Below are 18,666 nucleotides of genomic sequence, written 5' to 3' on the forward strand. Positions count from 1 at the left end.
CTGTTTTTCAGCAGGGAAAGGTGACTTCCAATCTGCCAGTATATTATATACACACCATAGTGTGTACTATAAAATCCCCACACACCCTCTTATAATGTTTTGAACTTTAAAAGAAAATTATAGCAGGCATCTTGCTAGGCCTGTTAATTTCTATTTCAACTGGCAATTCCATTTAATTCAAAATTCATCTTGACCTTGCAGTCTATTTTAATATCTTATTGTATGCTCGTATTTCGTTTTGCAATAGGTCAGTACTTACAGTTTAAGAAAATGTTTCTGTTTATTTTAAAGAAACACTTCATTTCTGCAATAATTCCAAATTAGCAGCTTAAATTTATATCTTCTCATGATAAATGAGTAAATTAAGAACAATCTGACGTCTTCTACTCACTCTCCTTTTCATCCCAACATGCCAGTGTACGGTCCACATTTGCAAATTTCTTAACAAGTCAGGAAGCTGGTAAGATCTCTGCATTCTAGATACAGAGCCTTCATTTGTATATTGTGTATCTTTTTCAGTTTAAAAAAAAATATGGCTATTTTCATACTGGCTTGTCACACCCACTGTCTCTGTTGGGTTGATCCTGAAGCAATAGCAGGGGTGCAAAAAGATTAATCCTTACCTTATTATTCCAGAGATCAGCTGGACTTCCTGGATCAGAGGCCATACATAGCAAGTGGTGTTAAATAACCAGAATGGTTGTCCACTTGCTTATCTGATCCATTTTAATACATTTGTGTCTTCTTTACTTTTACCACACACATTGCAATTGAAATCTTTTCACAAGTGCAGGACTATCTGCAAGCCTGTGATTTCCAAGATCACTGCAAAAGCCCTAAAATTGTTGCCACATTTGTCTTACTGATCCCTTCTCCTTCCCCATGAAGTATCTTATCAGATTTTTCCTTTCCAGATGGCTACTGAAGGAACCTCCAAGAAAGTCTACCACACAGGAAACTGACATTTGGACAGCCTTTGCAAATTAATGGCTTGACTGATATATTGAGTTACTTACGAAACAGACTGTTCACATGTGGGAGGTTGAGTGAATGAGCATGCCAGGATGAGAGCATTCTATGGACCTAAGTGTTCTAAGTCTTGAGAGAAGATTATTGCAACTAGCCAAGACCACGTCACACCGTCTCTTTTTCAGCAGACAAGTGCTAGGACACTAGCACACTTTATAAAGAGGTTGCTTTATGGAAGGATAATAGTACTAGAGGCAACAGTAGTGGTAATAACAGTTTAAATTAATACATCAAATATATAAGTATTAAAAAGCGGCTCCTTCTGTATTGTTTACAAATTAGCCCTGAAAACAGTTTTGCATAGCGGCCAGAAATGACTACTTACAGCTAAAAGAGTGCAATGAGTATGTTCTGAAATGTTAAAGTTAAAAGTTTGAAGACATACTATGGCTCTCCTGAATCTTAATTTGAATCAATTTTTATATACTACACATGTATACAAGATGAACAAATTATATAGGTGGCAACACCAGAGAATACTGAATAATGCCTTGCCAGAGAAAGATTATTTCTTACAATGCATCTTTGAGTAGTTTGTTTATTCTATCTTTAGAAGATCCACAAGGTGACACTTCTACTGCTTCCCTCCGAATTATTAACTGTTCATCTTTACAAATCCTCACCACTACAAAGTTATTAAAGATCCTGGGATCTCATTTAGATATGCTTGCTTAGTTAAGAGTCTGAAGATCCCCAGACTGAAAATACTAAATTTTTATAATTCTAAAGTAATTTTTAAAGTGAATTTAAAGTCACAGAAAACTGGGGGCCATGCAGAAGCTCAGTCCCACAAACATAATTACATAGTAATCACTACCCATACTCAACCGTTATTTATTCGTGTATTAAACCAATGTTGACAGAGTAATTTCCTTTTTATACAGGTACATACAGATTCTGCATCCAAATCAGGAGAAACTTCTGCTGTGACAATTACATCTCTTTGTATTTCAGATTTGGGCAAAATATCTGAAAGAAAAAGTAAGTCAACTCTCCTTAAACATGCAGCTACTTTTCTAAAAATAATAAAATATATTCAGCATCAAGTTTTAGAGTGACATCAGGACAACTACCAGTCTTAAGGAAAAAAAATGCATATTATTTTTGACCAAAGAAACTTCCCAATTTTGTAAGATTTCTACAGACAATCTAAACCTGGATCTCATTCAGGATTTCTGATTTATGTATGAAAAAGGATTTAGATGCATTCTAGAACAAGATTTTACACCTACTACCCATGATCTTTAGAGAACATAATGAATTTTTAAACTTTTGTCCTCACACTGATATCCTAATACACCTCTAATAAACAACCATCTCCAAAATACACATTGGACACCTCATGGCACTGTCATCTACATAATTCGATAATTAATATGTTAGACAAAGAAAGATTCTGTGCTTAACAGTGTAAAATTAAAATATATTTTAGGAATTCCTCTGCATAGAAGGGATATGGAAGTTTTATGTACAGAACATTATACTGGGTTTGGTTACCCAAGAATGTTATGAACTCATATCCATTATATAAAACTTTATGCAGATTCACATATGTAAAAAATGTTGTAAGAATTTAAAAGCTAGGTACTTAAACACCATGAGGAATTAGATAATCTCATCTTAAGAGCCCAGAAGTCCAGCTCTAAGGTATTTGTGTTTTTCTGGAAAGCACTTGTAGAAGAACTCAAACAGAAAATCTATAGTTCCTAAAGTAATAAGTAGTAAAGAATTAATGTTGAGGGGAAATTAACATATTAATTGAAAATATGAGAGCATGAGCACTCAGAAAGCTGCAAGAATTTTACTACATATAGGGTCCTGAAAACAACCCAGAACTCGTAGGCAGCACATTATCTAACAAGAAGGTCAAAAGATTTTGATGTAGAGAGGAAATAGGTTTTTGTTTTCTTGGGCTCAGAAAAATGCCTCCCTTTACTACAAAGAAACAAAGCAAATCCAGAGCATGCTACTCCAATACCACCTACCAAAGAAGCCTCAGCCTGTTTCATACTGCCACAATTGCACACAAGCGGTTTTGCCAATTCCACACAGCTCAGCAAAACAATGCACTTGACAGACAAAAAAAAATCTTCCTTTTCTATCCCTTCTTAACCATTTCCTTTCAGGTTGCTTCTTTAAGTAAACTATTATGCACTTTCTGTTATAAAGTCATAGGACAGACATACACGTTAACTATCAGCTTTTTGTTGCTATTATGCTGAGCCAAAACATCTATGTTTCATCACTTATATCATCCAGACTGAGGCAAGTAACATTAGATTTAAGTTAATATAACAGGTAGATTTTTAAATATTTCATCAGTTTATAATGTTAATCCTTATTCTTCAAAATGTATAAAACAGATTAAGTTCAACAGTTTAATGGTCAGCACTGGACAGAAATTCAAGACATTTATGGAAATAACTACTCTAAGGTTTTTTTATATGATGACCTAATTCTAAATACCTTCCATGTTTGGAAGTCAAAATGAAACAGAAAAATTATTTCCATATAAGGCTAGATATTTTCAAAACACAAACTCTTCCTGCACAAATGTGAATACAAAAGACAGAAAAGTCAATGGGTCGTTTTAAAGATCATGCTTAGGAGTAACTTCATGGTAACCAATGTTCAAAAGTGTTTTGTATTCAACCAGACAGGATCAACAGTTAAGACTTAGATAAAGTTATAAGAAAAAAGCCAAAATTAAATAAAGCCAAAACATCTGAAACTGAAAGGCATTTTCCGTAAGTAAAACATTTTGCTGTAAGAAAGGTTTTATCACAAGATTTACATCCAGTCAAACAAAACATCATTAGAGCTTCATTCCACAACAAAACAAGCATTCATAAAAACTCCTCTAAGAACAATACTGTAACACCTGAAATCAGATTTAAAAGACTGAGGAAGAAATCAGAGGAAGAGAGACTGGGTAAAAGATCAAGAATACTCACAATATACTTGTCAAACATACCATATTAGTTATTAGAAAAGTTAAGAAGGACAGCTATGTTTCCTTTCTCTCTCTAGGTCTTCCACACCATATGTTAAAACTAACAAACAGAAGTTGATTCACTTTAAACGTATTTTTTCTTTCCATCATGTTTTACTTTCTTTTGGCTATGATAAACAGATAAGACTGTCAAATACTTATAAAAAAGTCTGTGATAAGAATCAATGGAATTTACCAACATCTACACACTTGAATAACCTACTACTAATCTGTAAAATTAAGACTGGTATTAGTCTATCATACTAATGGACAAAGTGATACTAAATTACAAAAAAGAAATCTTCAAGTTGTACAATCAAGATCACAACTGCAGGTAAATAATTTCTAGGGGTTTCACCTGTGGGCTTTTTCACTCTTATTCACAGAAAGCCATGACTATTTCTTTAGTGCATTTTCAGAACATGTTATCATCAGGAAAAATAATTGCTTCTATTTGTCCAAGATTTTTTCATAGTTTCCTGTAAAATCAGATACTTCCAATTCCCTCTGCAAGTCAGACACTGTTTAAAAACTCAGTTTTGAAAATAAACTTTCAACAATTTATGTAGAAATTGTGCCCTAACTTGAAGAAAACTAATAGAAGTTATTAGCAACATATGTAAATCCAAGAGCTTATCATCATCAGCTATTTCATTTCTAATCTCTCACTATGCTCATCAAATACAACCACTTCTGAAAGTTAAAGTAACAGAAAAGTTGCTTTAACAAGTGTCATACTTGAATTGCATTACTTAAGAAGCTATTTGTAGTAATAAAATAGAATTTGGCAACACTTCTGCTCTCTCTGAAGTCTATCAGATTGTTGCTGTGAAATTCCTTACATTTTCTTGCCTTTGGGTAGTACATGCATTGTCTTTTTTTCTCTGAACCCTTGTACTAGTGAGAATTACCTGCAGTCTGACAGCAATATCTTGAAAGTTCCAGGACGCATTATGAAAATACAAAAAAAATTAATCTGTATTCAAGAGCCTTACAGTATAGGATTTTATTTATAACTTTCTTTTATTGAAACCTAAATTTCATTAAATATTACATTTCCTGCAAAAATGTAATTATGGTAAATTATGAAAACAAAATATTTTGAAGTGCTAAAAGGAAAGTCAGGTGGTTAAACGTAGGTAAAACTGCAGAAAAGGGGAAAGTATACCTGTTTTTGTGGCTTCTTTGATGATTTTCTGAAGCTCTTTCATTTCAGCATCTAACTCTTCATAGTTTATTTCTCTAGAATCAACCTTAGGAGCCTGGAAAATTGAAGGATCAGTTCCAAGGTAGGAACACTGAAGATGTCCACTGTCACTCAGAGTGACTATAACACCCTTTAAATCTCTGCATAAAAAAAATAAAGCTCAGTAAGAAACTAGGAAGACAAGCAGTAACATTGAGTTTATGCTGTTTCTACTGGTCCATTTACAAATATAACAGAACTTCCTGATTTTAATGGAATTATTTGACCAAAAGAAAACAATAATACTTATTCTTCAATTCAGATGCATTTATTAGTATTACTTTATTAATATAACTTATTACAATCACACCTAAAGACAAGCCTGTGCTAGACAGACAGGTAAGACATCACTAAGAATCTGTATAATCAAGAGAGATCCAGGAAAGGATCATAACAAACAAGCTGAGTATACTGCACAGTTGTAATATTTCTTATTTACAAATTGTTGCTTCAGTTTTTTGAAGTATGAATATTTAGGTTGATATACAGGAAGAGCAATTATCTAAACGGAACACCAAATAAGGGACAGGATGCATTAGAAGAAATCATGAATGTTCACCGTGAAGATAGCAGCAGGACTTCAATGGCATCAGCAGCACCCCCAGTCCATTTGTTGGCTGCTACTGCAACTACTATGCTGGCTTCAAACCCTGACCGGCTCTTCCCTGCAGTATCTTTCTGAAAGGAAGGCACAGGGTTCTAGATAATTCCCCTTACACTGCTCTGGATCAATACCAATGAGTGTTTTATTAGCTACACTATACTCTCTTTTCTCCCAATGGAACAGTACTTCATTGAACTTACTCCTACCAAAAAATAGCTCATTTTGCTTATCTCATCATCTACCATGCAAATACAAAATTTAGGAAAGTGTTTGACAAATTATGAGGCAACAGGGAGTACTGCCAGCATTTTTCTTAACTTGAAGGTTATTCCTAGACAGAAGAGGAACTGAACAGTGAAGAAAGACTAGCATAGATGTTAACAGCTGAAGTCAGGAGAAAGCTTTCATTTTATTTCTTAAAATGCTTAGTCTTAATTAAAAGCTTATATTTCTTTTCATAATAATGAGGTGACACACACATGCCCATCATGTGCTGTTATTCCATACTTAGAATACATTACAGAAGACACTGCCTGTGTCAAATACAACTATCAAATAAAGAAAAGATTGATCAAATTTAATTCTTAGTTACAAAACTTAATTTTTATAAAAAAGCCTAATGCACTGTTCCACTATTTACACCCATGTGAAACATTTATGCAAATATTCAAGCTACAATTCATAAAGAATTACCAAAAATTATTTTAACTTAACTATGCTGGTAACTTTCAAGCACCTCCTCTAGTACAATCCTCATCAAAAACCAGGTAGCTATCAACAACAACAAAAAAAAAAACAAACAACCAGAATTGTCGCTGGTTCACTATGTTGTCTTGTAGCATGGCTCCAGAACACAAAGACAGGAAACCTTATCCAAAATTTTCCAAGGTAATAGCAATTACAAAGGCAAAGAGGTGTCACAGATTTTTGGTAACTGATGGTCCAACTGGACAGTCCAAACCCCCTTTTTACAGAATGCTAAGGCCATAATTACAATGTTGGTTTCACAACTGTCATCTAAATACTCTGGAAAAACTATGCTGTAAGAGAGTTTGAGTGGGACTGGGGACTCCTTGCACAGCTCGTGGGGAGACACAGGCACACAAAAATAAGCAAAGCATATGCAATTTACTAAGCTACTAATTTCTAGCAAAAAGCAGGATTACACATTACAGTTTCTACATACTGTCCCGACAGAGATGAAGGCCCCCAGCCCCAGGGGAAGCATCATGTGGTGCAAGAGGCAGTCGGCAGGTGCAGCACTTTACGTGGGCGTCCCCACGGAGGCAACAGTGACCTCAGCAGTGCTCTAGCCCAGTGCCCTCAGGAACATCCCGGTTTTATACCCTCAGCGGGGGGATGGAGTTCCAGCACAGGGGGCCAGCCTGTGCTGCAAGTCATCCCACCCAGGTTACATCACACGAGGCAAACACATGGGTCTGGGGACCATGATGCCCCCCCACGGTGTTACTTCATTTATCTTCCTCTACCTCCCTTGTCCTTCAGCTGTCCTTTCTGAGCAGTCACTGTCCATGCTCTAATCATGGAAACTGAACAAACCACAGCTGTGGCTTATGCAAATGCCAGCTGCCTCCCAAGGTTCTGTTTCTTCTTTTATCTGTTTGACCACAAATTCCTCCCAAGATTCTGCTTTCCTTACCTGTTTCAACCATGGACCACTACTCATCACTATTGACCCATTCCAATACAAAGAGATCATCTGAAATCTGTACAGTTATAACTGCACACAAGACCCCACTTGGCACTATACAAATAAGTAGCTGCTGCAGGTAAGTTTGAGCTCGCACTTCAGGAAGTCGTTTTTACTCAGTGAATAAAATCAGCCTCCTAGACAAACTACGAATGTATTGAAACTGATTGGGTTGGGGTTTTTTGGGTAACAGGTATTCCCAATTCATCCTTCACTGCAGGTGGAACGAGTCTAAAGTGCCTTTTGGAAACACACAATAGGACTAAAACACAGTATTTCCCTTATCTACTACATAAACTCAGGTTAAACAGAAACAGCCTTCTCTTTTGGAACTTCTGATCCTATAGCCACCAAAAAAGGCTCCAGGTATCGCTGCAATTTTTAACATATATTAACCTTCACTATAAAAACTAAGCAAGCTGTCATAGGAAGCTGTCTTTGTGAGCACCATAAGGCTGGAGATGCCAAGTCTCCCCCAAATACTTGAGTGGAAGACTTAACTCTGAGTTTCAACTTACATATCCAGTACTCATGTTAGCAACCATGCTGTTAACGCGATGGCCTGTTTGTGACCCATAAGCTTGGAATTTGCATCCATTATTTCTGACAAATAGTAAACTCTCAATCCAAAGATGAAGTGGAATTAAGCACGAGTCCTAGTTTCTCTGGCTGCATTAATATTTGTTGCTGACTAGAGTCGGCTTCCTTGCTCAGGACTGGATCTGTTGTTGAAATTACACGCAAAACTGCTCATCCTAGTTTCCTTACATCCAAAAAGCTCTGTACAACACATACCTGTGCTACATCTTCAGAATTCTGGATGGCACATGGAACAAATACATTGGGCTAACTCTGAGATCTGTATATGAACAACACAAGGAGGACCGACTCTTGTGAATACTTGGACCATTACACAGCCTTAGTAAGGAATGCAAGGAAATAACACCTAATGTATAGGACTTCACTTAATGCCTGCTGAGGATTTGCAAATAACATTGCTATACTGGCCATGGGTGCAACAAAGTCTTTAAAAAAGGGATATCATCAAAGCAGATGTTGCCATGCTACCAAATATACTGCCCCACACTTTGCTATTTAGTTACCACAAAAAATCAAGTTGCTAAAAAACAAACCGGACAACAAGAGAAACTACATTATGAACTTGTTCCTCAACCAGAGGAAGAAAACTTGACACCTGACAGTAAGACAATATCTAAAATTCTCCACCAATGGCTTTGGACCATCTTAAAATTTCTTTCCTGAGGCTATGAATCTGTTAAACTAAGAAGGAAAGATCCATGAGGACATCTGAATTTAAATCAGAAGGGCATGAAGAAGGTTACACTGCTAGCAATAAAACTTTGTTGCTATTCTACTAAAGTGTATGTTCTAAAGTGGTTTGTAAATACAGTCCTTCCTATGTACCTTTAAGTTGGCAGACTCATCTGCAGGCAGTCTATCAAATTAAATTAATTCAAATAATTGAAGTGATTTTTCCTATGTAAGTTACACTTAACTTTTGAGTTTATCAGCATTACAGAATGCACAGTCCACTCTCCATACTCCAACTCTAGCTTTCTCATTAGACATGACATCCTTTATGTCTGCACTAACTCAGAGACAAAAACATTAAGAAAGCAGCATTACAAATGACATTTCTCCTTTGCTCCAGTTGCTGTTCTGCTGGGTCCCAGGACTGTTCAACATGAAACACATACAAATATAAAAAAGTCTTTTCCAGTAATTTTTTCATGCTACAGCTGTCCATGAATTTTTACATCAATAGAAGCAATAAAAAATATGGGTAACCAGTTATAACATGTGATTTACAATACATTAATTTCTCTGTTGGAGTGTTTGTCAGCCAGTCAAGATTGCTTTATTTTCTCAAACTTTTATACCAGTGGTTAAAGACAGCAGGGGGAGGGGGAGTATATTTAACAGTTTTATAGTACTTTCCCCACAGCTACTGCACTCATACAATATCCCTGCAAACACCATTACTTCACTTGGCACATTCTGCACACAATCTGGAATTCCAATTACTTGTTAAGTTTCTTTTATTGTAAACTACTTTTTTTTTTACTATATATCACACAATAGTCAAAGTAATAGCAAATCTAAGGGGACACTTTAACAATGAGGAACTCAAAGTATGAGACAAATTATTCTGGTATCTAAAATAACTTTACAGTACAAAGCAACTCCTATACACATATGGAAATAATTTGAAAAACAATAATAAAAAAATAATGGCATATGCTTTTTGTAGATCTTCTCGTACTAAACAAATTGCTCACAACAGAATTCTTGAATAAATTAAAATGCTTTGCATGCTTCCAGATATATAATATCCAACTGATCACTCAATTGACTTAGAAACACACATTGGACTTCTGAGCTCTACTTGAGTAAGACAAACTCAACCTTAGACAACTCTTAGGACAAGGTCTGCTTATTGACAACATTTACAGCTTTAATTATTTATAATAGCACATAAAACTTCTACCTTAATTTCAGAAGCCATCTTAATTGATATTAGTCATTAGAAAACAAGATGCTGTGCAACTCTACTTTCAGTCCCTTACTGATAATATACTACTTACAAACTACTAAACTAGGAAAGTAATTGCTGAAATGTGATCAAGCATTTTTAATCCAGTTCTTCCTCATTCTACCACCCTCTGAAGTAATTATAAGCAAAAGCATAACTACAATAGCACTTTTTAGTTTAGTGCATTTGAGAACTCAAATGTTCTAAGTTTCATTACCACTTCAATGTCATTTTAGGTGTAACTGTGTGAAGTACTTGATAAAATGCTGAAGGAATACCATAGTAGGAGTAATAAACTGTAAGAGTTTTCTAACAGGTAATGGGAGTAAAAGTCAAAAGCCCACCTTACCCTCAAACACACTCTGAAATCAGACCTTCAGCTGAATATTAAAATATACCTGGTGTGACTCAGTGCTAGCTACCACTGATACTTAACTGGGTTTGGGTATCTGCAGAGCACCCTCAGGCTCCTTTGAAACTCCTTCCTCATTAAAAAAAAAAATCTTTGTTCAACACAACATTAAAAGTAATACTTGTGTAAGATGTCCCCAGTCTGCTACTATATATGAAAGCAGATGTTTCCCCTCAGAAATTAAGATTCTTTTAAGGCATTTAACATGCTCTACACATTCTGCAGAGGGCATGCAGACATACAATATAAATATAGTGTTCATTTAGAATTAACGGGGAACTACATTGAATATCATTAAGTGGTCAGTAATTAGTGCTGTTGCTTTACAGAAATCTTTCTTCATCTTTCCCATTTCTGATAGTTTTGGGTTGGTCATCTTAACAGAACACCAGACACAAAGCTAGTTAAGAAAATTAAATACACTCAAGAGGAACAAGAAAAATGAAACATGATTTAATCTTGATAACCACTGGAAAAGCAGTCAAAAAAAAGAAAAGTTACAACTAGAACTGCAGGCCAATTCTTATGTCCTCTTACAAGCACTGAAATCAACCAAGAGTCAGAACTGAATAAAACACTAATTTGGCCAGAGCGCTACCATTTTGAATGCCTGAAGGATTCTCCAGTTTCCAGGTCTTATACAGGACTCTCTTTCTCTAGTGGGAGTGAAGACATTTTCACTGGCACCTTTACATGGTGACACCACACAAAAGACTAGTAAACTAGTCCTTTAGTGCATGACAAATTCAGCTAAGTCTTCAGCTTGTGCAGTTTTCTGCTTGAAAGACACTCTTCCTAAAAGGCCAAACAACTTCCAGCAACCACATAAAAAGGAGATTTATTTTTTTTCACCCAACAGCAAAATTAAAAAAGAAATGGAAATTGTTTTTACTTTTACTGCCAAGTTTAAAAAAACCACACTACTCACAAAAGTTTGTGTCAGGAGTCTTTTCTGCCAGACCACTACTGCCACCTTCGGGGCAGAACAACCAGGCTTGTGAGGGCAAGCCAAGCAGCACAGGTTTCACACAGGAGAGCCCTGAAAGCTATCATATCACATTAAATGCAGCGTTTGGGGTTGTTTGTTGTTTGGTTTTTTTTAATTGCTTTGTTCTGTTTTGTGGTTTGTTTGGTTTTTTTGGATGGGGGGTGATTTGTTTTAACAGGGTTAGCATAACAGCTTTGAAGTCTAAACATAAGGGAATCTTAACACGTTCAGATTTAACAATGAATGCAGAGGATAACGGATGCAGAGGTATGGATGCATCACAGACATCCATACAGGACATGACCTGGTTCCTTCAGACAGGGAACACACATACTGATATAAAAACGTGATTCAAGCTCATTATACAAATTACATATAAAATTAATTTTATATGAATGATTAACCAACTTAGTTTCTTCTTGTTTAAAATATAAAATCAAAACTTTATCAAAAGCAGTCAAATTTTTGTTGAATACTGAAGTAACCAGCTATACAAAACTCAGATTTCAATTAAAATTATTATTTGTCACAAATTAGAATAAAATCAGAATATTCAGAGGGATGACACAGGCCTCCAGAAATACATTATCTTGCTTTGGGCAAAAAAAATGTAAAGAGTTCTGAAGTATATTATATTCAGTGAAAAGTTCCTAACTTCCACACTGCATTTATTACCACAGTTCCATATCTAAGACACTTAGTGGCATTACCTGAACTGAAAACAAATGTGAGGACTGACAAGAAAACCTCTAAGAGCTTCAATATTAAGAAGCATGAGAAATTACATTGTGATTTCATTTATGAAAATACCAGTATTAGCAGTAAGAAAGAAATTAAAACCAACTGTGGTACATCTAAAATACCTCCATGCTTCACTCCCTCTCACAGCTACACCAAGAAGTATATGTCTTCAATTTGCACATCCTTCACCTGAAGTCTAAAATCTGATTCAAGGCTGGACTGGCTCACTGGCAGACACGTGTACAGTTTCCAAATGCTCAAAGGCTGTATCAAAAGATAGCAGCTATGACATTGTAAATATAGGATCTGAGGGGCCTCAAAGGTTTATCCTTCATCTAAAACCTTCACTTCTCCCACTTTAAGATAGTGATCACAGTCCATTTCACTCCAAGCAAGCCTGCAAAGGCCCTAGCATCTCTGCTTCCAACAACAGAGATGCAGGGTGCTATACTGATAAAACCTACACTCTAGTAAGTTTATTTAGACAAAGCTTATTCTTAACTATTGCTTTCATACAAGACAGTACATGAGAAATATTAGACCACCCACAGACTACAATGAGGATAAGAATAGCCATCATGTCTTTATCACAGATTTATTCTGAAAAGATTAATTACATAACTTTAAAAACATTCAGCTCTAATTTCCATGTCTTTCTCCTCACAGTTTGACAGTGATGTTCTTGCAAGCTTCAAAATTCTCCAGCATTTCAGGCAGGAAAAACTGCATATATTTTAACAATACTTATCACTGTTCCTGTACTTTGTCTTGTATAGAGCAAAGCTGCTCTTTCAATGCATCTCTGGCACTTTGCACTGCTAGCTGCCTCTTGTCTCCATTGCTTAACATAAATGTCCCAGCAGCTGGTCCTCATGTGAAAAAATGCCTTTCATGTTAATAGCATAATAACCAAGACCTTCAAACTCAACTGCCTTAGGCTGTTCATAATCACTGTTTTTCAAACAGGTTGTCCAGCACTTCCATAGGCAGTGTCACAATATATCCATGAACTCCAGCCTACTGCTCAATTCCCAGCTCCAAGACTGAGCTCAGAACCTGAATGAATTTAAAAGCTACTCTCTCATCACATGAACCAGAAGAGGGAAATTGCAGGTTAGCCAAAAAGACCCCATGCAATTTGTTCAAAAGCAAGTATTTCATGTTAAATACTAAAGGGGGAGTTACTTGCCTTCTTGTTCTTGGGCAGTTAGAATTTCCACTTTTAAGGCTTTTCCCTAGAATCATGAGGGTAGGAATATTTTAAGTTTTATTCTAAAGAAAATTTAAATACTTGCAAAACCATATGCCTATAAAAAGTAGGCTTTTTGAAACAGCAAATAATTGACATGCAATAAAATCAGGAGAACTGGCAATATGGGCATGTGCTTAATATCAATGCAGTAAATACCATTTGAAACTAACTTGCTAGAAGGCCCAGTCATGAATCACAGTATACACTCGACATAATATTTAACACACAGGCGTCTTCTCAGGGATCAAACTTCTACTAAAGTAAAAGAAATACAATTACATTCATATTTTGTGGCTAAGCTACACACGTTGAAATTCTCTACCAAAGGCTTTTAAAAAGCGTAAAGTTTTGTTTTTCTATCTCTTGACCATCCAGTGGCAATTTAGTGATGAAAAACAAATGCCTTTTTTCTTTAAATTGTTTCTTTAAAATGCAATCATGCTTAAGTAGAAATATTCTAGAATTCTCTGCGTTTAAATTCTCAGATCAAGGCAACATTCTTGCAGAACATTCAAATAAAAATTTATATATATCCATATACATAACTGACCTGTTCATACTGTTTGTCATAACTGGCATTGCTTCTATTACAGTACTACCATACAGAAAAAGGGAAAATCTCTCAACAAACTATAAAGTTTGATTCCTGCAGTTTTCTTTCCATAAAATTGTGTAATAAGTGCTAAGTTTTGCTGGTTTTATATGTAAGTTTTGCAATTTTTATATGGTGATTCTTTAACAGTTGTGGTAGCTGTGGTGATGTCAGTTGTAATAAGGAGTAACAGATGGGTTGGAGTGAAGAACAAAGTATTTTCAAGCATCTGGATAGCTAAGAAATTCAATGAGAGGGGTTTTATGTTGATTCCACCCTCTATTACCCTAGATGTGATTGCACTTTTACACCTTATATACTTAATTCAACTACAGTATTCCTTCATATTTTTTTCCAGTTAAATGCAGTTCCTTTTGCCCTTCTACTGCTTGGAAAGCCCAGCTACAGAACATACATTCATCTAACCACCCAATGTACTATGATTCCATGCCAGAGAACAAGCTTTAATTTCAAGTTCATATTTGGACCAGATCAGTATTTTCTCACTTGTAAATTGGTTGCAGATCTTAATTTTCTTTAAAAAAAATATTGGAAGATAAAACTTCGTAAAGCACATTTTCAGTGAATGGCTACACACTGGAATTCTCAACTCCAACTTCTGGAGTCATGTACCTCATTTAAATTAAACTGATCAATCTGTATATCAATCAACATGAGTTCAAATAGGGGAATCAATCCTGTGTCAAAATAAAATATTTAAACACTAGCTTACATTCTCTTCTTTATGAAGACAGGTTGGTGAATCAGAAACTTATAAATAAGCTTTATGCAGACAAAGTGTCATGAAGTTAAGCATGTTAACTACGTCAGCCTCAAGATATTACTCATATACAGGAAACAAGTCTAGGTTCTATGAAGCCAATGAACAACAGTCCCCAGGGACCTTATACCTCATTAGACTCATAAGTATACAAACATCAGACTACCAAGCCAAAAAAACACTCCAACTTTTATCTGTATCCCTAAGTGTTCATCTTGGTTATAAAGAATGAATGTCACATGTCTGTAGTAGCACATGCCAAAAAAGAAAAGTCAAAGACCACTAGCAAGAAACCACTATCTTCATCAAGAGGCTGCAAATTACTAGAGAACTAAACACTACACATCTTTTCACACTACTAGTCTGTGACGTGAGTTATACATGCTCTTTTTACTAGAAAAGTGCAATAAAAAACAGGCAGCTAGGAGTAAAATGATAACTTAGCAAATAGTAAGAGACTATTGCTTCAGTAAATTACAAGTCACTGTCTCCAAAATGAACTTGTAAGTATTTAAAATATTGCAAAATACTCTTTTAATGCACCTGCGTAACCATAGGACAAGCAGGCATTTTCCAAGAGAGAGGAAAGTGCAGTAGCCATAGCTATCAGCACCACATGAGACAGCACAAATATTCAAATACAATTTAACATGATTACATAGAAAATTAACTTTTAGTATCTTCTTTAGTGAAATAGTCTCTGGTTCTTCATTATTTCTGCAAGGGGAAGAAGGACTCATACATGAACATTAGAAATTTTAGACCTACTGAACTGCTTTGTCATAGAACTAGTAAGAAAATTGGACACTATTTTAAGTTAATGACTTTGATGTGAGTCATTAAGCTGCAGTATTTCCTGTATCTCAGCCTACACAATGTAACTTTGAATGTATTACTTAAAAATCTCTAATTCAGTAGAATCCATCATCAATTATGTAACAGTGTAAGTCAAAACATGAACACCAATAACCTATGTGTAGCTGCCCTTAACAGATAACTGATGAATACATGGCTATGTGATACACTGGCTTTAACAGGCTGGTGGCTCACAACACTGACACTAGGAGTTCAGGTGTGATCCCTATAGTCAAGCCTACAGTGATCATAACTGGAGAAGCAATAAGAAAAATAACTTCAGTAAATTTCAGATATCATAGTCAGCTGTAGTGCTAGCAATTAGCAGGGAAAAAAAAAATAAATCCCTTTTTTTTATTGCAAACTGAGCAAAATAGAATCAGTGGTCAAAACCTGGAATCCTGTGATATTTTATGGGATCATTCCTCAGTATAAACTTAAGTAGACTTGAAGTTCATGAAGTGATAGAGAGTGGATAAAGCTTATTGAGTAGCCTTGCTTGCCATTTTCAACATATAAAATCTATTTCCTGGCTTTTCAACAGTTACTTTTGTTTAAAAAAATAATTTTTCCCCATTTGAAATAATGGAAATCTATTTACTAGCTTAAATCAAGCTTATAATTTAGGATCTGGAAATGTAATATTTCAAGAAACTCAGGAATTCTTATTCTTTCAAGGTGACAAATTATTTTTGCACAAAAAACCTTTCCAGACTGCTTTATATTTCCTCTTCAGAAAACATGCTGTTCCATTACCAAGTAAAATTATATTTAACTATCAAATGAAAGTGAAAGCAAGTATTCTAGTAACTTTCACCAACTTGTCCATACCTGTCAACTCCTTGTAATAAAAAGAACTTGACATTTTAGAAGGCATACATGTCATTTTGTGGGTTATCTGCTTCAAGAATCTTTCTTCCATGAAGAACAGTCCTTTTGCTCACAGATACAGCACATAATAATGCTCACAAAATAAAGTCAGTTCCTATATTCTAATTCTCAAATGTAGCTCCTAAAAGAAAGAGGCACCACATATGCATAGCACCCAGTTACCTACAGACAAGCATTACAACTGTCTGAGATTTTCTTTTGGATATTTCTAATCAAATTCCAAAGCAGCCGAAGGTGAAAACATCCTTCATTTAAACACAAAGTTCATTGGCAAACTGGGCCTAAAGTAGTAAGAGTCCCCAGCAAATTAAATAGAGAAGGAAGAATTATCTTTCCCATGATTCACCTCTGAACTCAGAGAAGCCTGGTTTACTGTTACAACTGTGCCTGCTGATAAATTACATTTTTTTGCCATAGACATACCACCAGACATCATTTCTTGACAGATAGCTGAAAGCACGAAGAACCAAAATTAGAGGCAACATGAAATACTGACTTGAAAAATAAAGGCATTTGAGGAAGTCTGCAGTCTATTTCAGTTTAAAAGGAAAAACTCAAACTACCTTTTAGCTTTCATAGGCTTATCAGATAAAACTTAAAGGCTGTGTACAAACAAAAACCAAGTACTAAAATTAAGACTTGTGAACTTTAAAAAGGTTTAGAAGAAACAGAGTCCCCAATTTAAACGCTTCGTGTTTTCCTACTGCAAAAATAAGTTTGTGACTTGGAAGTGAACAAAACAGAAATCCCTTTCCTGAGACTACGTTCAAGCTATAATGCTCTACCTATGTGGTATTTAATACAACTCACCATGGCATTTCAGATGTTTGTGATGGAAACATCCCTGAGGCTAGCAACACGAGCTATTTTGCTTCACACTGAATGCACCTTAACATAATATTCCAGTTTCAGGTCAGCCAGGTCAGAGAAATACTTAGTGCAATCAACCAGCTATTAAATCATGGTGCTCTTAGGAACAGCTTTGCCAAGCAAGTTAGTGTCAAACAAATAGAAAAATAGTTAAGTATTCTCATCTATTCCGAGAACCTTTTATGGTCAAGCATATAGAGACATGATAATTCAGGCATAGAAAAACAAATATAACTTGTGAGAGGCTCTCAGAAAGTGACTGCTACTTTCTGAATGAGTTATTTCAGATGATTCAGACAAACGTAACGCACCCTTTGGGCGCAGGACTATTAAGTCACTTGCCTTTACAGGCTCAGATCCCTGCCAACAGGAAAAAGAAATACCTTCATATGAGGCACTTTAGCTAACAAGATCTATGTAGGAACCAGACTACTACAGGCTTGCATCCCACACAGTTACCTGAATTATGAAGGGAAGAAAAAGAGGGAAAAAATATCTAACACTTGTCAAGAAGTATCAGAAAGTGACAAATTAATAACTAATCTGTAAACATAAGAGATACTGGTCATGAAATTTCATTTGCAGAGGAGATGAGGAGCTACAAGGAAGGTCTTAGAGAAGAGGCCTCTGATGAAACAGAAAAACGTAAAATAAAAGGCAAGAAAAAAGGGAATGGACTTTGAAGTCAATGCTAAGAAACTATTTATATAATTACTGGGGATACCAAGCAAACACTGCTGCTCACAATGATCATTTCAACACTGAAAACTTCAGGGGAGTAGAAAATATCGTAATTCCTTTGTGTGACTTCCCAGGTTTCAGCTGTTCTAACTGCAATATATTAACAATTTCTCTTCAAACCACCCCAGAAGGTTTTTTTTGTTTATTTGAGGTTTTTAATCAACTCAGTCAGAACACCTAAACCGTTTTCTTTAGAACTTCAGCTTCAGTGACAAAGCTTTTGTACAGCCGTAACTTTAGGGATGACAAGACAGGGCATGCAAAAACGTAACTGTTCAAAAGAAGGTTTATCAGCTGGAAAATGAAATTATGTTGAAACAAAGTTTTAAGCAGTTTAATCCAAATTATGTAAGTGGTTAGACCTCTGAATCAATTCAGCCAGCGTTAAACATGCAGGAGGCCCCATG

General features: G+C 35.5%; 1 protein-coding gene across 5 annotated transcripts in view; it reads right to left on the reverse strand.

The window, feature by feature from the left end:
• Positions 1–18,666, reverse strand: part of BBS9 (Bardet-Biedl syndrome 9) — a 289,453-nt gene that overhangs the window by 228,953 nt on the left and 41,834 nt on the right. For all 5 annotated transcript variants that reach the window (XM_051611618.1, XM_051611619.1, XM_051611617.1 and 2 more), the window contains 2 exons: positions 5,190–5,368; positions 1,922–1,998 (listed from right to left, as the gene is read on the reverse strand). In XM_051611618.1, coding sequence (XP_051467578.1) covers positions 1,922–1,998; positions 5,190–5,368 — 256 coding nt within the window. The remainder of the gene's footprint in view (positions 1–1,921; positions 1,999–5,189; positions 5,369–18,666) is intronic.

This window comes from Apus apus, chromosome 2 (genome assembly GCF_020740795.1).
Source record: "Apus apus isolate bApuApu2 chromosome 2, bApuApu2.pri.cur, whole genome shotgun sequence".
NCBI classification, from domain to species: domain Eukaryota; kingdom Metazoa; phylum Chordata; class Aves; order Apodiformes; family Apodidae; genus Apus; species Apus apus.